The sequence below is a fragment of the Periplaneta americana genome, chromosome 12 (genome assembly GCF_040183065.1).
Source record: "Periplaneta americana isolate PAMFEO1 chromosome 12, P.americana_PAMFEO1_priV1, whole genome shotgun sequence".
Lineage (NCBI taxonomy): Eukaryota > Metazoa > Arthropoda > Insecta > Blattodea > Blattidae > Periplaneta > Periplaneta americana.
This window is the reverse complement of record NC_091128.1, coordinates 80,376,523-80,395,193: the sequence shown is the minus strand read 5'-3', so window position 1 is coordinate 80,395,193 and position 18,671 is coordinate 80,376,523. Positions and strand designations below refer to the sequence as shown.

Genomic DNA, 18,671 nt, shown 5'->3' with positions numbered 1-18,671 from the left:
TATTCCGAATCTCACCGGACCGGTGGACAACAATGACGACATGCTGCAGCGAAATAGGGATATCTTATGCGAAGTTTTACCGTCAGATGGCAGGAGCGTTCCATGCAGCGCAACATGTTGTAGGGCTATGTTTTGTCATATGCTACAGTTGATTACGTTTTCCCGTTGTTGGTTTTCTATGCGTGTCAAAATTATATTTACAGTTATTTTGTATACCTAGTATAATTTAATATAATTCTATATTTTCTTACCTCATAATTTAATTTAATTTACAATAAATGATAACGTAAACCTGTATAATACTGAGCGATTCCCTGAGATGGATGGGGAAATCTACAGTATGCAGAATATAAATACGAGTAAATTGAATGTTCATAAACCTAAACAAGAACTTTGAGAACAATATGCACGAATAAAAAATAGGAAATATGTCGAAAGTGAATATTGCCCTCTTTAATAATTAGTATTTAAGAACCGTACGCTAAAAACAGGATATGCAGCCACCAATGTGTTTTTTTTATAGGGAAGAGACTATCGAGATTGAATTCCTTGTATTTTTTCTGTAGTTGCAGAAAAATCAAATGCAATTTTTAATAGGATGATATAATATGATTGATACAGCGTCGTAAAATAACCCAATAAAATAAAAAAAAAATATAATATGATCGCAATAGTATAACGATTAGTAGTGTGTTTTGTAGGTTAAGGACGTGCAGTTTTGAATACTGTGTGGGATGATTTTGAAAATTTGAACTTAAAACATGGCTTTAATAATTAGGGTACAGGACATTAAAAACATGGATTTCACTAGGGATCGTCCTGGATAATAAACATTCCAGTTTATCGAGAGTTTACTGCAGGCGTAAAATTCGGAGACTCCAACTACTGTATACAATCTAAGCTAACATAGCTCGCTGTCGAGGTTGCATATGATTTTATTAATTTTTCTTTTTCCTCTTCCAAAATGAAACTATAGTCAACAATTCCTTACTTGAAGTAGTTACTTTTATTTAACACTTTCGACGTCCAATTTTATTACTTATATTTTTTAAGGTTTAAAGCATATATTCAGAATATTTCGGGACCTAATTGAAGACAAAAAGCTTTCCCTGGCTTTTACATATAGGAACATAACAAAAATTTGCCATTTTTAGTTGTTTTTAAGAGTATTTAATATACTAATACACTATGTATATCCTCAATGTTTATATACCGAAAAACAAATGCACACGCAAAGCGCACCCCTCATAGTACACGTGCGCTATCTGTTGGTGCTAGTTCAGGATATCCCTATAGGAACAAAACTGCTGGAAGGATCGATGGCTGTCATGGCGACTGTATAAGTTGTTGTCTGTGCTACGCTAGCAAAATTTTGCGAAATTTCCGTACTGCCATATCTTTCCAAGAAAAGAGAGCATAAACAATTTATTTCTTGAACCGGTAGTAATAACTGGTCCGTTGACATGTTCGCTCATAAGCCATTAACATATAGTTTTTACGTTGTGCTCATTACAAACAATACAGCAGAACTAAAGCAAAACACACTGCCATGACACAACAGTGCATGATGTCATTCGTCTGCTGATTCCCGCCCTATACAAGAACCAATCAGATTCATTGATGGAGACTGCCACCAACTCTGCAAGCTGATGGCACAGGTGCGACACTGGTGGAGAATCAGTGACGCCATCAGTGAAATTCGGAACACTGTAATGCCATCAGATTGCTCAGCGCTGAGATTCAGAATATGCTCAGTTATACTGCTGTGACTTGGTCCCCAGAGCCTCGTTTGTTAAAAACAAGTTGCACCACGGGAAGATGATGATGGAGTTTGAGTGAGAGATTATGAAATGCACTTCACTACTCTTTGCAACCCTGGTACAAAATACTGAAAACGAGTCTGAAGGACTGAATGAGCGATTATTGGTTCAAACTGCGCCAGTCAGTTGATAAGGCCATTTACTGACCTGTGCATCAGACACAGCTGCACGGGATGCATAATATGGACAAGCAGAAAGCTTTCTTCCCACAGTGACCAACTGCTCCACATCCTGCACTTCAAGAAGAGCCTCCTCTCGCAATCTCTCCACTGCTCGCTGTTGAAGGTAGGGACATCCACATGAGCCACGAGACTTCTTAACACATTTACCTGAGGTATCCGCTGCTGTTGTGCGACCCTTCTTCTTACGCTGCAAATCTGTACACCTGTACAATATGAAAATACTGTATACGAGGGTCTAAGCTATCTAGACACATATTACCTCTACTTTTTCAGTACACAAAGTATATAAAAGCTGAAAAAGGTCCATTTAGAGATCTGGAACGAAAAAAATACTTTTGTATCTAATTTTTCGATGCATGTTCTATTTACATAAACGAAGTTTGTGGATATTCGGTATTATCAGCATGCCTGTTAATTTCATTACCTAATTCTGCTTTATAAGTGAGGATGTAATTTTATTATGTTGATAGTTGAACTAATCCTATTAACTCACTGTTCATTAATTAAAGAAAGACTCTTGAGTTTCTGCACAGTCTTGTTGATGCAATAGTTTTGTCTTGAAGCCAGAGATATCAGACGGATATCTTTTCCATATGGACTCCGTTGCACCTCTCCAACAAACTGCGCAAGTTGTGAGTGTGTCCGACTGCAAAAATAAACCTGTGCAACAAACAGAAAATTGCACACACTAATATCTAGGTGCTCTACGAGCTGTACATTGTCTTCAGTTATGAAGATATTCCAGAAAAACAGTCCCACAATTAATTTCTTAATTCATGAATACCACACAAGGTTGATTATGGTTTGAACACAGATCTTTAACATGGAAAACCAAGCTCTAGTTGCCAGACTAACAATATACTCATGCATACTAAGAGAAAATGTACATAAGGAATTAAGGTATAAAGAATAGTACGAGTATAATTCACATCATGATAAAGGGATTACATTTTTACAAAACGTGTAAAGCATAAAATATATAGTGAGAAAATTGCATGGTCATTTGAAAATCTTTTGCCGAGCAGTAGCTTTTAGTTACAGTAATGTTAAACAGCTATTCAAACTTATTATATAATAATTTCTTTCTATAATGACCATGATACTGTTAACAAAATGATTAGATATTTTTTTTTTACACATCACTATACCTATATGTATGAATGGTTTGAATAGAATAAAATCAATTAGAGCTTATTAAGATATACAGGAATTTTCCTCTAATGTCATATGTTATTTATGGTTTTAAATATGAATATTATACTGAATTACAGAATATATAGCTGAGAGTGCTAGACTACCAAGATTTTAAGCCAGAATATTATATCTACAATTACCACTGCAGGAATCTCTTTCAATGATCTAGAGTTGACTTGAGTTCCTAGAATTCTGTAAGAGGGATAATTAAAATATATATTAGTAAATGTAGTAGGTAATGGGAAAATAGTCCTGAGGCATATTTCACAAGAGCGTGAAGTAATCACAATCAGCATTATTATAATAAACAGATTGAGTTAGGTGGGTCATACAGCATGCATGGATAATAAAGAATGCATCATGAAAATGACAAACCCAAATTCCAATGGCCGTGAGGACGTAGCAGACCTAACCTTAGATGGATAAGTGGAGTAGAAAATGAGAAAGCTGGGCTGCAGGAATTGGAAGATTGTTGTCCAAGACAGGAAATTATGGCGAAATTTTCTCCTAACATATTCACGTCATCCACATAGACAAGAAGCTGATGTAACCCGTTCAATTCCAAACCCTCTCTGTCAAAAGAATATTGGACAAAATTGTGTACAACATCAACAAAAGTGATATTCCTCGAAAGTTACAACATGGCCGACTCAAAATAGTTTGATAGAAATGATAATCTAGAAAAGATGAATGAGAATGGTAGTGGAAAACTGATTTGGTTCAATTTGTCTACCACATATTATGTAATCAAACAAAAGGAAATCTCAAATTTATGCAGTCAAAAATCCACAGATAGGTGCTCTGAAAGAATGGTAAAAATAAAAAATAAAAAAAAAATCTGCCAATACAAGCCATGAAATACAAAAAACAACTTTCGCAACTTTCAACAAAAACTGTTTTTGAATCTTTTGACTCACTTCGAAAATAAATCACGTTGTTTTTTTTTTACAGTGTTACTTTCAATTTACAACCTTCGGTTTATACATATCAAAAACGCAAATGTAAATTACTGTATTTACCCGCATAATAGACGCACTTTCTTTTTCGATTTTTATAACAATAAACTAGGGTGCATTCTTTATGCGAGGAAAAAACTTTAGTGAAAAAAGAAAACATGTATGAAAGGTGCACCAGTTCGAATGCTAAAATAATCGATAGAATATGTAACGATATATGGGTCACGACTAATTTATATATCGATTGTGTCACATTAAAGACGATCAATTGTTAGCAGCAGTTGTATAAACAAATGATAACTTGTAAAATGAATACAGCGGCAATAAGAAGAGACACTTTCTTGCTATTATTAACACTAGCCTTACTTCATTCACTGTCAGGTTCAGCATCACTGCCATCATTTGTCACAGATTCACATTCCTCTATGCATCTATTAAGTGGGGAATTTTTTTTTTGTTAATTTTAACGCGAAAAAAAGAAAACATGTAGTGCGTCCATTATGCGGGGGCGTCTATTATGTGGGGGCATCCATTATGCAGGTAAATACGGTAGTTATATAAGTAGAAGAAACACTCCTTTCCTGCTATTTATCTGACAAGAGTTACAGGAAGAACACAAATTAAGCAAGATATTCATTTTTAGATGATGTTGTTTTACCTTGATGCCTCTGTATTCATCATCTGGCTCGGTATCAGAGACGTCTGCATTGTCTGTCTTCTCTTGACATTCTTCTAACAAAATATCGTCATCATCTATGTCAGGAGTAGCATCACCAACTGCAGGTTGTTCAGTTGTCTCATTAAGGTCCTTTGTCTTTTCTGCATGTTTCTCCAGCTGACGCTCAGCCCTCTAGAAGACATTTCAGTAGTTAAAATGTGTACTTAAGTCATATTTTGAAGAAAAATGCACATTTTGATTATAGCCTATATTTAGGAAATAACATTATTTTGACATTTTGTTTTAAATTTTACATTTTGAGACTATATTTCTAAGAAAGACTTACATTCTACATGACTGTAGTTGGTAATTAAGGAGACAATGTAGTAGTGACAGTTTTAACCCTTAGTGGCTATAGTAATAATAGTAGGTAGCCTACATGCTGAAGGTATCTCCACCCTTCAAAGTATAATATTATCGAAGCCTGTGTTGGAGACCTATGTCGCAACTGAGTGTGTTAAAGAAAAGGGATTTTTCACTCTTAGCTAGGATAAGAAGAATACTATGCATACCGTAACTATTTGTCCTGGTTCGTAATATCATCAGATAACCCGCCACACAAGTTGTCTTGATATCTGGTAATATAATAGTTATATAGGAAAATGTAAATAGGTCTAAATATTTAAAAAATTATAAATATTCTTTTTAATTCTAGTGTCTACTTTTTTGATTAAAAAGTAGTCAATATTTTACGTTTTTGCAGTTATATTATATAGTTATGTTAAGGCAAAATTTCCTTGCATGGTTCTCAGCTCTTATGTTATGAAAGGAAAACCTAATTGTAGCAGATAGGCATATATAAAATGTAAAACAAGTACAGTAAAACCCCTCATTTACGGACATCGAAGGGACGTAACAATCTATCCGCATCTAGGAGGTGTCCTTTATTGGGAGGGAGGCTCCCCAATCTAACAGTAAGTTTATAATATGCATTATGTATCCCTTCACGCTTTAAATGAAATGAATTACTGTAGTTTAATTCCAAATACAGTATACAGTACTACAGTAAATTCTTTGCAACTCTAAACTACAGTAGATAAAACTGAAAAAGGAAAATACAGTACTGTGCCATGCAATTTTATTCTAGGTCTACAGTTATGCAGTACTGTAATTTAGTTTTCAACTTAACCTTTATGTTCAGGTGCCATGTCTCTGGAAACAGTACAACTGAATGAAGTGAAGAGAATAATCTTACTAATCTCATCATGTGTTGAATACAATTTGACGATCGTAGAAACCTTGGACCCATCAGTCAGGCTAAATTTTATGACTCTGTTTATCCACCCGCTTCCAATAAATTTTCCATTTTTGTAACACTTTAGGTCTTGAAATTTAAGTTCCGTCCGCAGTCAGGAGGTAAAGCAAGCTTTAGTACTGTGAAACAGCTGTCCATGTCCGTGTCTGAGAGTGTTCATAAACGAGAGTTTAATATATCATTATTTCTATATTATTTCAGTTGGGACATAAAAATCTGTCCGTATATGAGGAGTGTCTGCATCTTGGAGGTGTCCGTAAGGAGAGGTTTCACTGTATTGACATCTTCAAAATTTTTGAGGAAATAAAGGTGTTCACCATCTGATACCTAAAAAGTAATTGTTGGTATACTATTTTTGTCTGTGTATAGCTATTTAATTTAAATAAATTGGATGGCTAAAGTTTTGTATTGGCAGGCCTATTTGTTTATCTGCTTTGGAGTTGTGTGTGGTTTGAGAGGAGGTTTCATCATGAGTTCATTGACAGTTCTCTTGTAAGTTTCGCAGATTGTTGTTTATATAACATGTTGTTCATATTGTGTAACAAACTTATCAAATCTTTAAGATTATCTTTCATTTTGGTATAAAATTAATCTTGACAATGTTACAGTCAATGGAATTCTCATGTAGGCACAGGACAGACAAGAAAAAGTTCTCAAATATAAAATAAATCCTTTTCTTGTGTTATATTTTATTGCATCATTTAATTGTAATAATTAATAAGTAAGGTCCAAAATGTGTGGATTTTAATTTCCATTGGGAATATTCATACAGTAGAATCTCTCGTATTTGGGAACTATGGGACAAAGTCAGTGCCAGATAACTGATTTTAATTGGGAAAGAAGTTTACACGTTCAAAACAAAAATTGTACACTAGTGCAAAAGTGTCGCCATCTTGCAACAGTTGTTTCCAAATCTAACTAGATCGCTACCTGACTGACTTAGGCCATGAATTAGCTGTTCTGCCATTTGTCGAGAAGGCAAGAAAGTATGTATTACTCATGTAATAGCTGTTCATGATCCAAATGCAGCAAATAATATCAGCATTTTGTGATAACGTCAAACTCAGTATGTATACTGCACATCTATACAGAGTAGTAGTGAAATAACCTTCCTGATCGAAAGGGACGATAGGGTACACTTAAGTGAATAGAAAACTTACATTACATCTTGTGATTAAATGCACAGTTAATTAGAAAATTAAGTTTAAAGTTTCAGCAGTCCAGCAACATAGCTGCTAACACACTCTTCCCGTGATACAAATGTAGGAGGTCAATGAACTCTATGTTTTGCTAGGTGAGCTGTTCTATGACACGACGTTGCAATCTGCTTACATTGTGCAATGGCTTGAAATTGAGGTTTTTAAAATTAAATTTACACAAAAACCATCCACACTATTGAAATACGCCAGAGGGATAAATTATTCTTTATTAGACTTCCTATCGATATGGGCAAAAATCACGATCCTATTCGCAATAGTTACCGAATAAGAGGTTGTTAAACATTTAAGAAAAAAAAACACTTTTTTGTGAAAAAAAAACTATCAACTTTCCACCAATATGATCTTATAGGTTTTTGTTACATAAAACATGAGCTATTCACTCTGAAAATCCGCAAGGCTATTTCACTTTCACCCTGTATATAACATATAACAAATCTGTGAAGTAAACACAGGTTCTTGTCCATTTTAAAAACAGCAGCTTTCAGTCTCATTTCCTGCTGTGAAATTAGTAATCTAAATGACTATTTCTTTGTTTTGTTTGTGCAGACATCAATAATACTGCCATCTAGTAGTATAGCTTTAGGCTTTCTATTCAACAATGCAGGTCGCTACTTCATTTCGTAACTTATTTACAGACTCTTCCTCATATTTTCATTTTTGTTTTTCTTATTCAAAAGTGTCATTGTTTTGGAATTGCCGGTTACAATAGTTGGTTGCCAGATACGAGGGATTCCACTGTACGCCTTCTATGTACCACATTGTCTCACTCTTGTTGCAACTGGAAATGAATAAATTGTAATTCAAGGTATTCTTCAGTGCTTTTTTTTCTTTTTGCAAATTCATATTAGAAAATAATAGTTGTGCCTCTACAAATGCGAAATGGCCTTATTCAGTGTTACTATGAATGCAACAGATTGTTCCAGTGTGTTAAGAACATTCAGAACTCTAAATTAGGCTAACTTAATTGATGGATTGTGGTATGGTCCCAGTAATTTGTCGTCACTGTGGGAGTTCGTAAAAAAATTTTGAAGATAGGTATTCCACAAGATTTTCTTTTCACTGCTGTTCATATCCTATAAAAGGGACTACTAATGAAACAGGAGAAAAATGGCGACCACATCTGAATGTTTTTCAACTAGTTTATACCTGAATAAGCCTTATTCTATTATGAAAAAAGCAGTATATTATTATTTTTCTCCAAACTTATTTCTTAAAAAAGTTTGAGAACTTTAAAATCTTTCTCGACTTTTGAATAATCCTATACATCACTGGAAAAACTTTTGAAGTGTCGTGCACTCATACAAATTTTCTGCTCAGAGCACTAACGGGTCTGCATTGCTGTAAAAAAATTAGAGGGAACACTGGAAGTAATATTGCTTGCCAGGCATTAGTCACAATAACCTGTTCTTTGCGTTTACGTAGTTGTTCCATTTTCTCATCTTTCTTCAGGATTTTGTCAAGTTGTTGTTGTAGCTGGTGCCTCTGTTGTGTGACCTGCATTTGCTGTGCTTGTTGGTTTAACCAATCAAAATCTCCACCACCTGCCTCTTCCTTCACTTCATCCAAGTGGGCTATGCCTGTTTTGAGTTGTTGTCGTTCCCTCTCTTCATGATCTTGTAACCATCGAAGAGCACCACAAATCAGACTCAAAGATTTTCCCTGAAAATGAACATTATTACTTACAAAGTTTCAAATAGCAGTACTTTGTAAAAATTAGCAAACCTAGGGGTACCGTATTTCAGGATTAGTCTGGACAGTCTGGGATTTTGAGAATTAGGGTACAGGATGGAAGTATTATGTGAATATTTTAAAAGCTTATTCTTTGGATAGAGTAAAACAAGTGATTCTCATACTATATTAGTCCAAAATGAATGTTTTTCTCAGACAACAATTTTCCACTAATTTTCAACACTGTTTTACTCGATAAGTAGGCCTACTAGCTGTAAGATTCTAAGTTTTACTCTTATCATTATAGAAAGTGCAAAGGAATGATTTAGGCCTATCTCTTTGCAGTTTTTAAATAAAATGGATGGCATTCTTGCAAATGGAACAATCAAGATGTATAGAAACAAACAGATTAACATGTACAGTATCTTTATATCCTGCTATTAGGAAGTCTGCCAATCCTACTGCAGTGACTAAGGGATGGAATGCCACTATTCAGACCTGAGTTCGTGTGTATATTAGTAGGTGAGCTGGTGATATGCTGTTGCCGAATTACGCAGACTTTCAGCCTAATTTTCGAATTAACTATGCACTAAACTACAACACTCATTATAGGCTCTTTAATTTATTTTAATATTTTCTATTACAGTCTTCAATCTGAACAGTTATATCACTTCCATCCTGTATATACATTTTCTTCTCATGCAGTTTCCAAAAAGTATGTTTTTTTTTTATGACATATATAATTATAGAGACAGCTACTTTTATGGTCCAATTCTGATGTGCGCAATTTACTAGAAGGCGCAAGTTATCTTATTTGTAAGAATTTTAATTGATTTAGAAAAGTAATTTAATATAAATCGTAACTTTCGTTTGAATATACTTAACTGTTCCAGTGGGACTTTCAAAAATTCCCAGCTTTCCTTCCTCTAACGTTTTGTATAAGTGCTTCATAAAATCCTGCTGGATTGAGTATGGTGTGAATGGAAAAGGAAAGTCCTCCGGAGCAGTCAGTTTCTCTTCAGGCATCATCTGAAATAACTTAGCTGTAGGCCACTATATACTGATTCAAGTAAAAACTTAGTTATGTAATATGTATAGCCTATATAATAATAAATAAATATATTAATAACATCGCGTATTTGTAAGAATTTTATTAACATCAGTTAATGTACTCGGAATATCACGTTTTTGCTGGTACGTCACATTCTAGTGCGGCTGGGTATAGCTCAGGCCCCGGGGCCGTCCTGAAAGTTTTGGCAATGAAAAAAATACTAATACCACCCGGCATTGAACTCGGGACCTGAGTTCAATGCCGGGTGGTACTAGTATTTTTTTCGTTACCAAAACTTCCAGAACGGTCCTAGGGTTCACTCAGTCTCCTGTCAAAAGGCTGTTGGAATGTGGTTCCAATCACATTACTTCATTCTAGTGATAAGGCCATGAAAGCATGGAGCTCTGCCTTCATGATATGTGAAGGGGATAATTTTACCTCCATTAATTTTATATTTAAAATATACAGTGCTAGATATAGGCCTAGATGTAAAATGACAACATAGGTCACATGACCCCTGAGCTAAACTTAAAACCTGTAGTCTGAATAGCTGTAATTAAACGAGTACTACAGAATGAACTGTAAGCAATGCTTGCAGATCATTAACCTAACAAAATTGTAAAAGAAAAAACAAAATGAGAGGAAAAATGAGAGTGAACATTTGCAACAAACCAAGTTTTGAAATTTTAAAGGTGATAAAAATTCACTGTTTGCAGTAGTATACGAGAAATCACAAATCTGCTGTAACAAAAATAACTAGTAAAGAGCTTTAATAAAAGCGGAGGCAATCAATCATTATAACTCTGTCATTCATTAATACCTAGAAAATTTGAGAACATCAAACGTCAATTAGTTAGGTCTAAGAAATTAAAAACGACTTTAGCATTTATCTAATGCTTTCACAAGTAAAATCACAAAAGAGCGTACCTTGTTTAATACGTGTAACGTATCTCAATAGAATTATTAGTATTAATCTTGCACAAAACCACAAATTTCGTATATTATACGTGCAATAACATCACAGCAGAACAAACCATATTTATGATAAAGGCGGGAACTGGAGAACCAGTCTTGTTTTCATAACAATCGGCTGTCAGTGTCGCCAATAGTCATTTTACAGCCAGTTCTAGTTATTTTGAAACGTCTGGCTACTCTCCTAGGTAAATACGTAAGTTATCAGCAGGATATTCCACCACAATTATATATATTTCACAAATATTAATCTATTATGTAGCAGTTTTAAACGAAAGCATAAAGTATAAAGCTAATGTACGATTTAATGTTTATTTTATAAAGGTAAATGAGAATCGTAAAATGTCGATGTTTTTTTATACTTGAATGGATAATTTCGTAAATGTGGTAAGGAAAATGACGAAACTGGAACCTGCAAAGAACACATTGATCACTTGTGGTTAACTTTGCTATATTAACTGCTTTCGTAATAAGTTTAGGTAACAATTTTGCTACTTTTATTAAGTGCCCATTGGCTTCCCTGTTGGATGCCTGTAGTCCTCGCTAGTCGCTGTCCGTCGGGCGTCGATAGGAATAGGAAGGAGTGCAGTACCCCGTGATAAGTAGTGTTGAATTTAAATCAGCGTGTTTAATTGGAATGAATTTTTAAATAGTAATGCTCCAAAGATGAGGCTTCTACTTAGTATTTATTGTAACTTATTTTCTCAGTTAAATGAGTTTCTAAATTTACGACGTCCAAAGGTTTTTAATGATATTTATTCTTAGTCAGTGTTTTATAGGTTATGTCGTATGTACAAACATTAGCTACGAAAACGCAAGATAATAAAGGAATAATGGAACAGTAAATGAATCACCTTGTTTCATTAACTTCATCATTCTAGAATAGGGTTGTGATCATGTGTAATTGGCAATAATTATGCTGGTGTTACGGTATATGTAACGTAACATGTGATGGATTGTTTCCCAAACATTCCTTAGCCAGTACCGTAATATTCTGAGATAACTTTAGTCACCAGTAAGAAGTAAGGCGTCCTGATGTATAGGTGATTAAGCACTTTCACATGAAATAAAAACATTACCGGTACTGTTCACTTTACAAGTTTTAAATCAGGGACCCTGTGTTTAATAGTTTCTGCATCTTTGTATTCAACAGTTTATGATGTAGTTTAGCATCTTTTTCTTTCGTAATTATTTACTTTAACTGTAACACATGCTCGTATTAGTGGTAGCGTGTGATCATGGGGATCGTGTTGTACTCTCTTTTACCCTTCGTTGGCGCGTATTTCCGTAAATATTATGACTTGAAGGTTATGTTAGGTTAGACGAGATGATAGATAGGTGACATGAGGCGAGAAATGTGACAAGGTTAGAGTGAGTTTGATGAGAGGGTAGTTAAGCAACATGTGGCAGAGAAATGTGACAGGGTTAGAGTGGAGTATACCTAGAGTGGATTAGATAAGGGGATGGGTAAGTGATATGAGGCCAAGGATTGTGAGAAGGTTAGAGTATGATAGATGAAGGAATAACTGACAGGAGACTGAAGATTGTGTTAAGGTTACAGTGAATTAGACCTATATGAGAGGATAGGTAAATTGGTGCCACTGAAGTAGCGCAAATATCTTTTCTAATTAATTAATCAAATGCTCAGAATATAGAATTTTCTTCACCTGTTTTCTAATATACTATTAAATGTCTGTGATGTTATTAACATTTTTATTTGAAATGTTGATAGCTTTATAGGCCTAGCTTTATAATCCTAGTTTAGTATGTGCTGCAAGTTTATAACTTAGTTTACTCTTTTTCTGTGCAGAGAACACATTTTGGTGAAGCATAAATTTCAATTCAGAAGAGATGCGCTGCCAAACAGTCGTGTGTAGATACTAGTTTGAAGATAATTTCTTGAAAGATTAGAAATAAAAATAATTCGTGGTTTTTTTTTTTAATTTCGCACCAAGATTTATTTTCACCAATGTTTTTGTTATTATTTAATAACTTATTGGTCGTTTATACTTAGCCTAATTTTTCTTTATTCATAATTTTGCTGAATAATATGAGAGCCCAGAACGAAATCATTGTTGAATTGTATGTTTTTTTTTTGCCAATAGTCTGCTTTTTCATTTCCTTCTTCTTCTTGCAAGTTTCTTGTTTATGTTAGTTAATTAGTTAGGATACAATTAATTACGATACTTAATCACTCATTTAAAGTTTGTGTGACTGCAACTTGTGTATATTTTTGTGTGACTTCACTTTGTTTATAGTGTTTTCTCTCTCTCTATTTCTTGTGTAGCTTTACTTTGTATATAGTGTATTTTTTTTCTTGTTTATTTCTATTATTGTATGTGTATTCGTGGTGTTGTGGAAGAGAAGGCCTGATGGCCTTAACTGCACCAGAATAAATAAATAAATAAATATTCACAATGAGAAGATACCAGTAATCATTATAAAGCAAATATTTTTGTCTGTTTCGTAGAAACTTTACTTTGGTATAGATTTTTTCACTTTCTTATCTTCTGATATTATTACCAATAACCTAAATTACAGATTTTGTATCACAAAATACGACTACTTTCGTAATTTAATTTATTGTATAAATTAATTGTTATAGTCCGCTATTATTCTAATTCACCATCATAAGTTAGTGTGTAGAGTGTTCTAGTGAGTTATAGGGTAAAGGCAACAAGATCACAATAAAACCTTCATCAGCAATATTATTTTGTTGCAGAAATCCATCTGTGGGCCACCAATGTAGCTCAGTCGGCTAACATGCTTGTCTGCCAATCCAGATTTGTGCTCGGGCACAAGTTCAGTTCTCGCTTGGGTTGATTAGCTTGTTGAGTTTTTCCGAGGTTTTCTCAATCATAAGGCGAATGTCAGGTAATCTATCGCGAATCCTCGGTTTAATCTTCAATATTAATAATATATATTTTGTTTTAATGCATTATTATTGGAGAATTGATTGTTATTCAAACTTACTTCATTCCGTTGTTTGCACACTCTTAAATCGTATTAACAGGAAATTGTATTTATTTACTCCCATTCCATTGCCCTAATTGCTGTATAGCCGTTACACGCCATCGTAGAAATTTCCTCAAATCCTCTGTCACTTTTACTTACTATATTATACAGGCCTACTTTTGCCGCTGGTGAAAGATATGTTTTAGAAAATAGGCTACTGAAAAGAAAATAGACAAATAGTAGGCCTAATATAGGCCTAGGGTGTATTTGTAATATTATGAAAAAACTAAATTCTTGTGGAATGCGTAGAATTATTATTGGGTGTGTTATCTTCATGAAGCTGTTTTGTTTAGCAAATATTGCAAAACTGCTAAATATGAAATTTAATAAATATACAGTAGTGTACATGCTGAGAGCTTTTCTTCGGACAGTCATGATCATGAAAAATATATGGAATTATTTTCTCATTTATGTATAGGCCTGTTATATACACGAATATCTCTAAATTAATTGACCTTACTCTTAGTAATCAAATTTCAGCCATGTTAATTTGTATAATTTTCATATAAACCAAGTTGCTGAAAAGCGCCACAAGATATAGTTCACGAGACTTTGCTGCCATCTATAATAACACAAAAAATGTGTCATCTCTATCTGTATATTTGTGGCAATCGTGGTAGTGGATAAGAAATGCGTTTGGTGTTTCGCTTTAAGCAGAATAAAAATTCGTCGAACGAGATACAGAATTATATTTGAGGACTGTAATATGTAATCTATTAGTTTATTAATTAGGTGGTTGTATTTAGAAACGAAGTGGAGATATTATATTTTAAGTGTTACGAAATTAAGAATGACAAGTGTGGTAGACGTAAAAAAAAATTTTGAAAGTAAATTGGCGAGTCGTTGTAAGACAGGGGTCGTCAGCACAGAGCACGCTGGGGCTAGCCTCTGTTAGTCGCGGAAAACGCAGTGCACTATAGTGCTCTCGTAGCTGGTAGCGGGTATACTCTCTATCTCTCCCACGGGACGGCACCGCGTACTCATTGCACATTTCAGCGAGTGCTGACCACCACTGTTCTAAGAGGACGTTTAGTGTTGAAATAAGAAATAGTGACTAAATTACTGTGCTGTATTTACATACGTTTACATGTTTACGGTGTAAGTAACATACAGTAATTACTCGTATATGGAATCCGATATGATTTCGAACTTGTCTACATCTCAATGTTCTATAGTGGTATCCGTTTTATCTTAGTAAATATCCGGAATACAGTATAAAGTATTTTGTTTCTACAATTATTAGATAATTTGTTATATTCGTTACGCCTACATTTGTGATCTGCGACCACATTTGGATTTTATTTCATTGTTTACTAGATAGTAGGCCTATAATTTATTATCATTATAGAATAATTACTTTGTGGTGTATGTTCAAGTTCTAGTCTTTGTCTTCCTTGGAATGTAATTTTCACGTTCGTTTGTTTTCCACGGAACAATTTTGACACGTAGGGCCATATTCATAGACATTCTTAGCTCAGGCTTTCGGTGGATGATCAGCGAACTAACGTTTTTCGTATTCATAAACCAGTGTCAGCGATATGATATGAATCCTGTTTAGCACGCTCGTAGCGCGGGCTAGCGAAATGTCTATGAATAGCACCCGTAATGTTTGCGATGCGTATTATCAGTGGTTTAGGACACGTCAGTTTAAGTATGAAAATACAGGGAGAAAAGAAATTAAACCTAACTCCGAGAGGTTGTAGGGACACCAAAACTGTTTTCTCTAATGCTATAGGCTATTTTCTCAGAGTCTTTATTAAACCGGCAGAAGACGTATGCGTTCTTAGTTAATTTCGTATTTTTTTGTATGTCTTGACCCAGTGCAGTGCTTTATTAAACCAACCGGTCTGGTGACTCGGATATTTGCTGCAGCAGGGGAAATAAACGATAATCCTGAAGTCTTTCACCGCGTTAGACAATCCATGTCCCACCGATGTAACCTTTGTGTACAGGTCAATGGAGATATTTTTGAACATGTTTTGCAGTGATTTTGGTGTGTAAATGTTTCATAAGGGACTCGAGCAATAAATCATGACACTGGTTTGTGTTACATTAAGATCTGGTGTTCTCGTGAAATAGTGCCTCAGCACAATATGGCATTAGAGAAAAGTATTTGTTTTGGTATCCCATACAACGTCCCGGAGTTTGTCGGTTTAATTACTTTGCATTCTGTATACACATTGAAACGTTAATATGTGCACACTCATTTGAAATAAATATAACACTTTTAATATTACTGTATGATCGCTAAGCACTAAATAAACTTCTAATTTAAGCCGAAGCCAACACAACTTAATCCAGTGGGCAATTGGGATGGTAATCGTTATTGGCCGGTGGAGAAAGTTTTAGAAATGGATAGTTTAACCAGGGCTCGTCATGAAATTCTCAAATATTTAAAAAAGAATTGAGATGATAAAAATCTTCATTATTTTAAATGTATATCTCTTCATTTTACTTTTTTGAGTACCCCCATCCCATACTGTTGTGTTCACCATTCCTTCAGCTGTTCCAACAGACAATTGAGCAACGTCGAATCATGTTTTTGTTACAGACTTTCTTGCATGAACGAACAGTGAAGACCACGTGTCAAGAAAAACCGACGCTGCTATGCTCTGGTTAATTATTGTATTATTTACGTGATGTTAATATTATGAATGATTTCAAAAAAGTAAACCCATCTGTTATTAAATAATTATGCAAACAGGAGTGTGTAACACGTTTATTTTTTCCCCGGACTATTCTTCGTTGAATGTTGACGTCTCGTGCTGCAATGCATTCAGTTGCGTTACAATCCAAATTCAATATCGGAATTACTATACGAAACTTCCTAGCTGTCATTACAGTAGAAATGAAAAATTTTCTTAAACAATTATGGTTTAATATTATGTACCATATACGAGATACACTATTAGATTCACAAAGTAGTTCACCTGATGATAATAAGTTAAGATATACTGTATCATATTTCAGATTTGCTCCAGTAACGTTTTGTGACGTAAAACGGATATTTTCAGAGTACAGATATTATTTTTTTTCTGAACATAAAAGGAGTATTTCTTTTGATAAAATGAAAATTTTAATTGTTATTTGGTATAATGAGGCTAGAATCATAATTTTATACTTTGTATGTTATATATATATATGGGTAAATTATTTTAGTTTGGGAGTTTATAATTACAAATTGTTGCTTTTTATATTATTCGTTAATTATTTTGTTGTTCTAAGGCTGTAGACGTTTGGAGCACATATTTGATTACTACTCGGCTGTACATGTTTGTCGTTCTGGTTCACGGATATTGAGAGATGCGTTATTATTTTCCTTCAATAGAGATTATAGTCCAAGTTCATACATCTTAACAGTTTCGGTACCAACTTTCTAGCTCTGGTTATAATTGTGCTGTGTTTATGAAAATGTAAGATATTCTAGAAATAATCCACTTTTAGCTATTTTTGAAACTTGGAATTTGTAACGTTTAATTTAGTTTCAGAAATTTTAACTGTTTCCCGCCATTTTTCAGTTACTTTTCGTTTTCGAAAAACAATGAAATATGGCCATTTTTGAAAGAAAAATAAAAGAAAAAAGACAGCCATGACGGGCTACAGTTTTACCACGAAATTAAAAAAAAAATGTACAAGTTACAAAATTAATGAAAGCAGAGAACATGATACTAAAAGGATAATACAATCTACGTTTTATATGTATTAAATCAAATACAGTTAATCAGTTTTCGGATCCTTCGGATAATGCGTTGAATGTAAGTCAGCTGTTGACTAATTCTGTAACATTGACGTCTCTTAAACATCTGCTATCTATTCATACAACGCAAGACGAATCTTCCCACGCTCTTTCGAGGGAAAATGTAAACGCTGTTCCTCGGCAGCCCCTTTTGATCTTTAACAGTAAACAGCGGACTGCATTTAGCTAAGCCAATGTGTTTCATGGCGAACCCGTTTAGTATTTTCGTACAAAACACCATACAAATGATTCATATTTAGTATTTTTTGTTGTCCGAAAACAATAATTCATTGTTGACATGAATTCTAATATGTTTATTAAGGCCTACTAAAGATTTTCAATAATATAATCTTATTTTTACCACAGTATTTCTTCTAAAATAACCCAAATATTTCCATCCATTAACTTTATCCCTGCAGACTTAACTAGGGAGAAATACTCTACGTTGACGATATTAATATTATGATTATGGATTATAATACCTAATAGAGATAAAAAAAAAAGAATGTCGTGTCAACGTCAGGGTTATTATGGTGTGACAACTGAAATGGAGTGAAAAGTATAGTGTAGGTTTTGGGAAGACTATTCTGATATGGTTTTAAATCCTCTTGAGCTTTCTACCGGGTTAGGTTTATTTCAAGGTTTTTCCCAACTATAAGTCAAATGCCAGGCAATCCAATGACGAATCCTTTGTACTTTTCTCGCCAAAATACCATCTTGCTGTTATGTCCACACCTGTGGAGTAACTGTCAGCGCGTCTGGCCGCGAAACCAGGTGGCCCGGGTTCGATTCCCGGTTGGGGCAAGTTACCTGGTTGAGGTTTTTTCCGGGGTTTTTCCTCAACCCAATATGAGCAAATGCTGGGTAACTTTCGGCGCTGGACC

At 34.3% G+C, this 18,671-nt stretch overlaps 1 protein-coding gene across 1 annotated transcript in view; it reads right to left on the bottom strand.

The window, feature by feature from the left end:
• Positions 1-11,135, bottom strand: part of LOC138710605 (ATP-dependent DNA helicase DDX11) — a 40,925-nt gene extending 29,790 nt beyond the window's left edge. Inside the window, exons 1-6 of the mRNA XM_069841609.1 lie at positions 10,992-11,135; positions 9,899-10,042; positions 8,747-9,004; positions 4,811-5,002; positions 2,496-2,662; positions 1,968-2,205 (exon numbers count right to left, since the gene is read on the bottom strand). Of these exons, the coding sequence (XP_069697710.1) occupies positions 1,968-2,205; positions 2,496-2,662; positions 4,811-5,002; positions 8,747-9,004; positions 9,899-10,042 (999 nt within the window). The 5' untranslated portion in view covers positions 10,992-11,135. The remainder of the gene's footprint in view (positions 1-1,967; positions 2,206-2,495; positions 2,663-4,810; positions 5,003-8,746; positions 9,005-9,898; positions 10,043-10,991) is intronic.
• Positions 11,136-18,671: the final 7,536 nt, after the last annotated feature.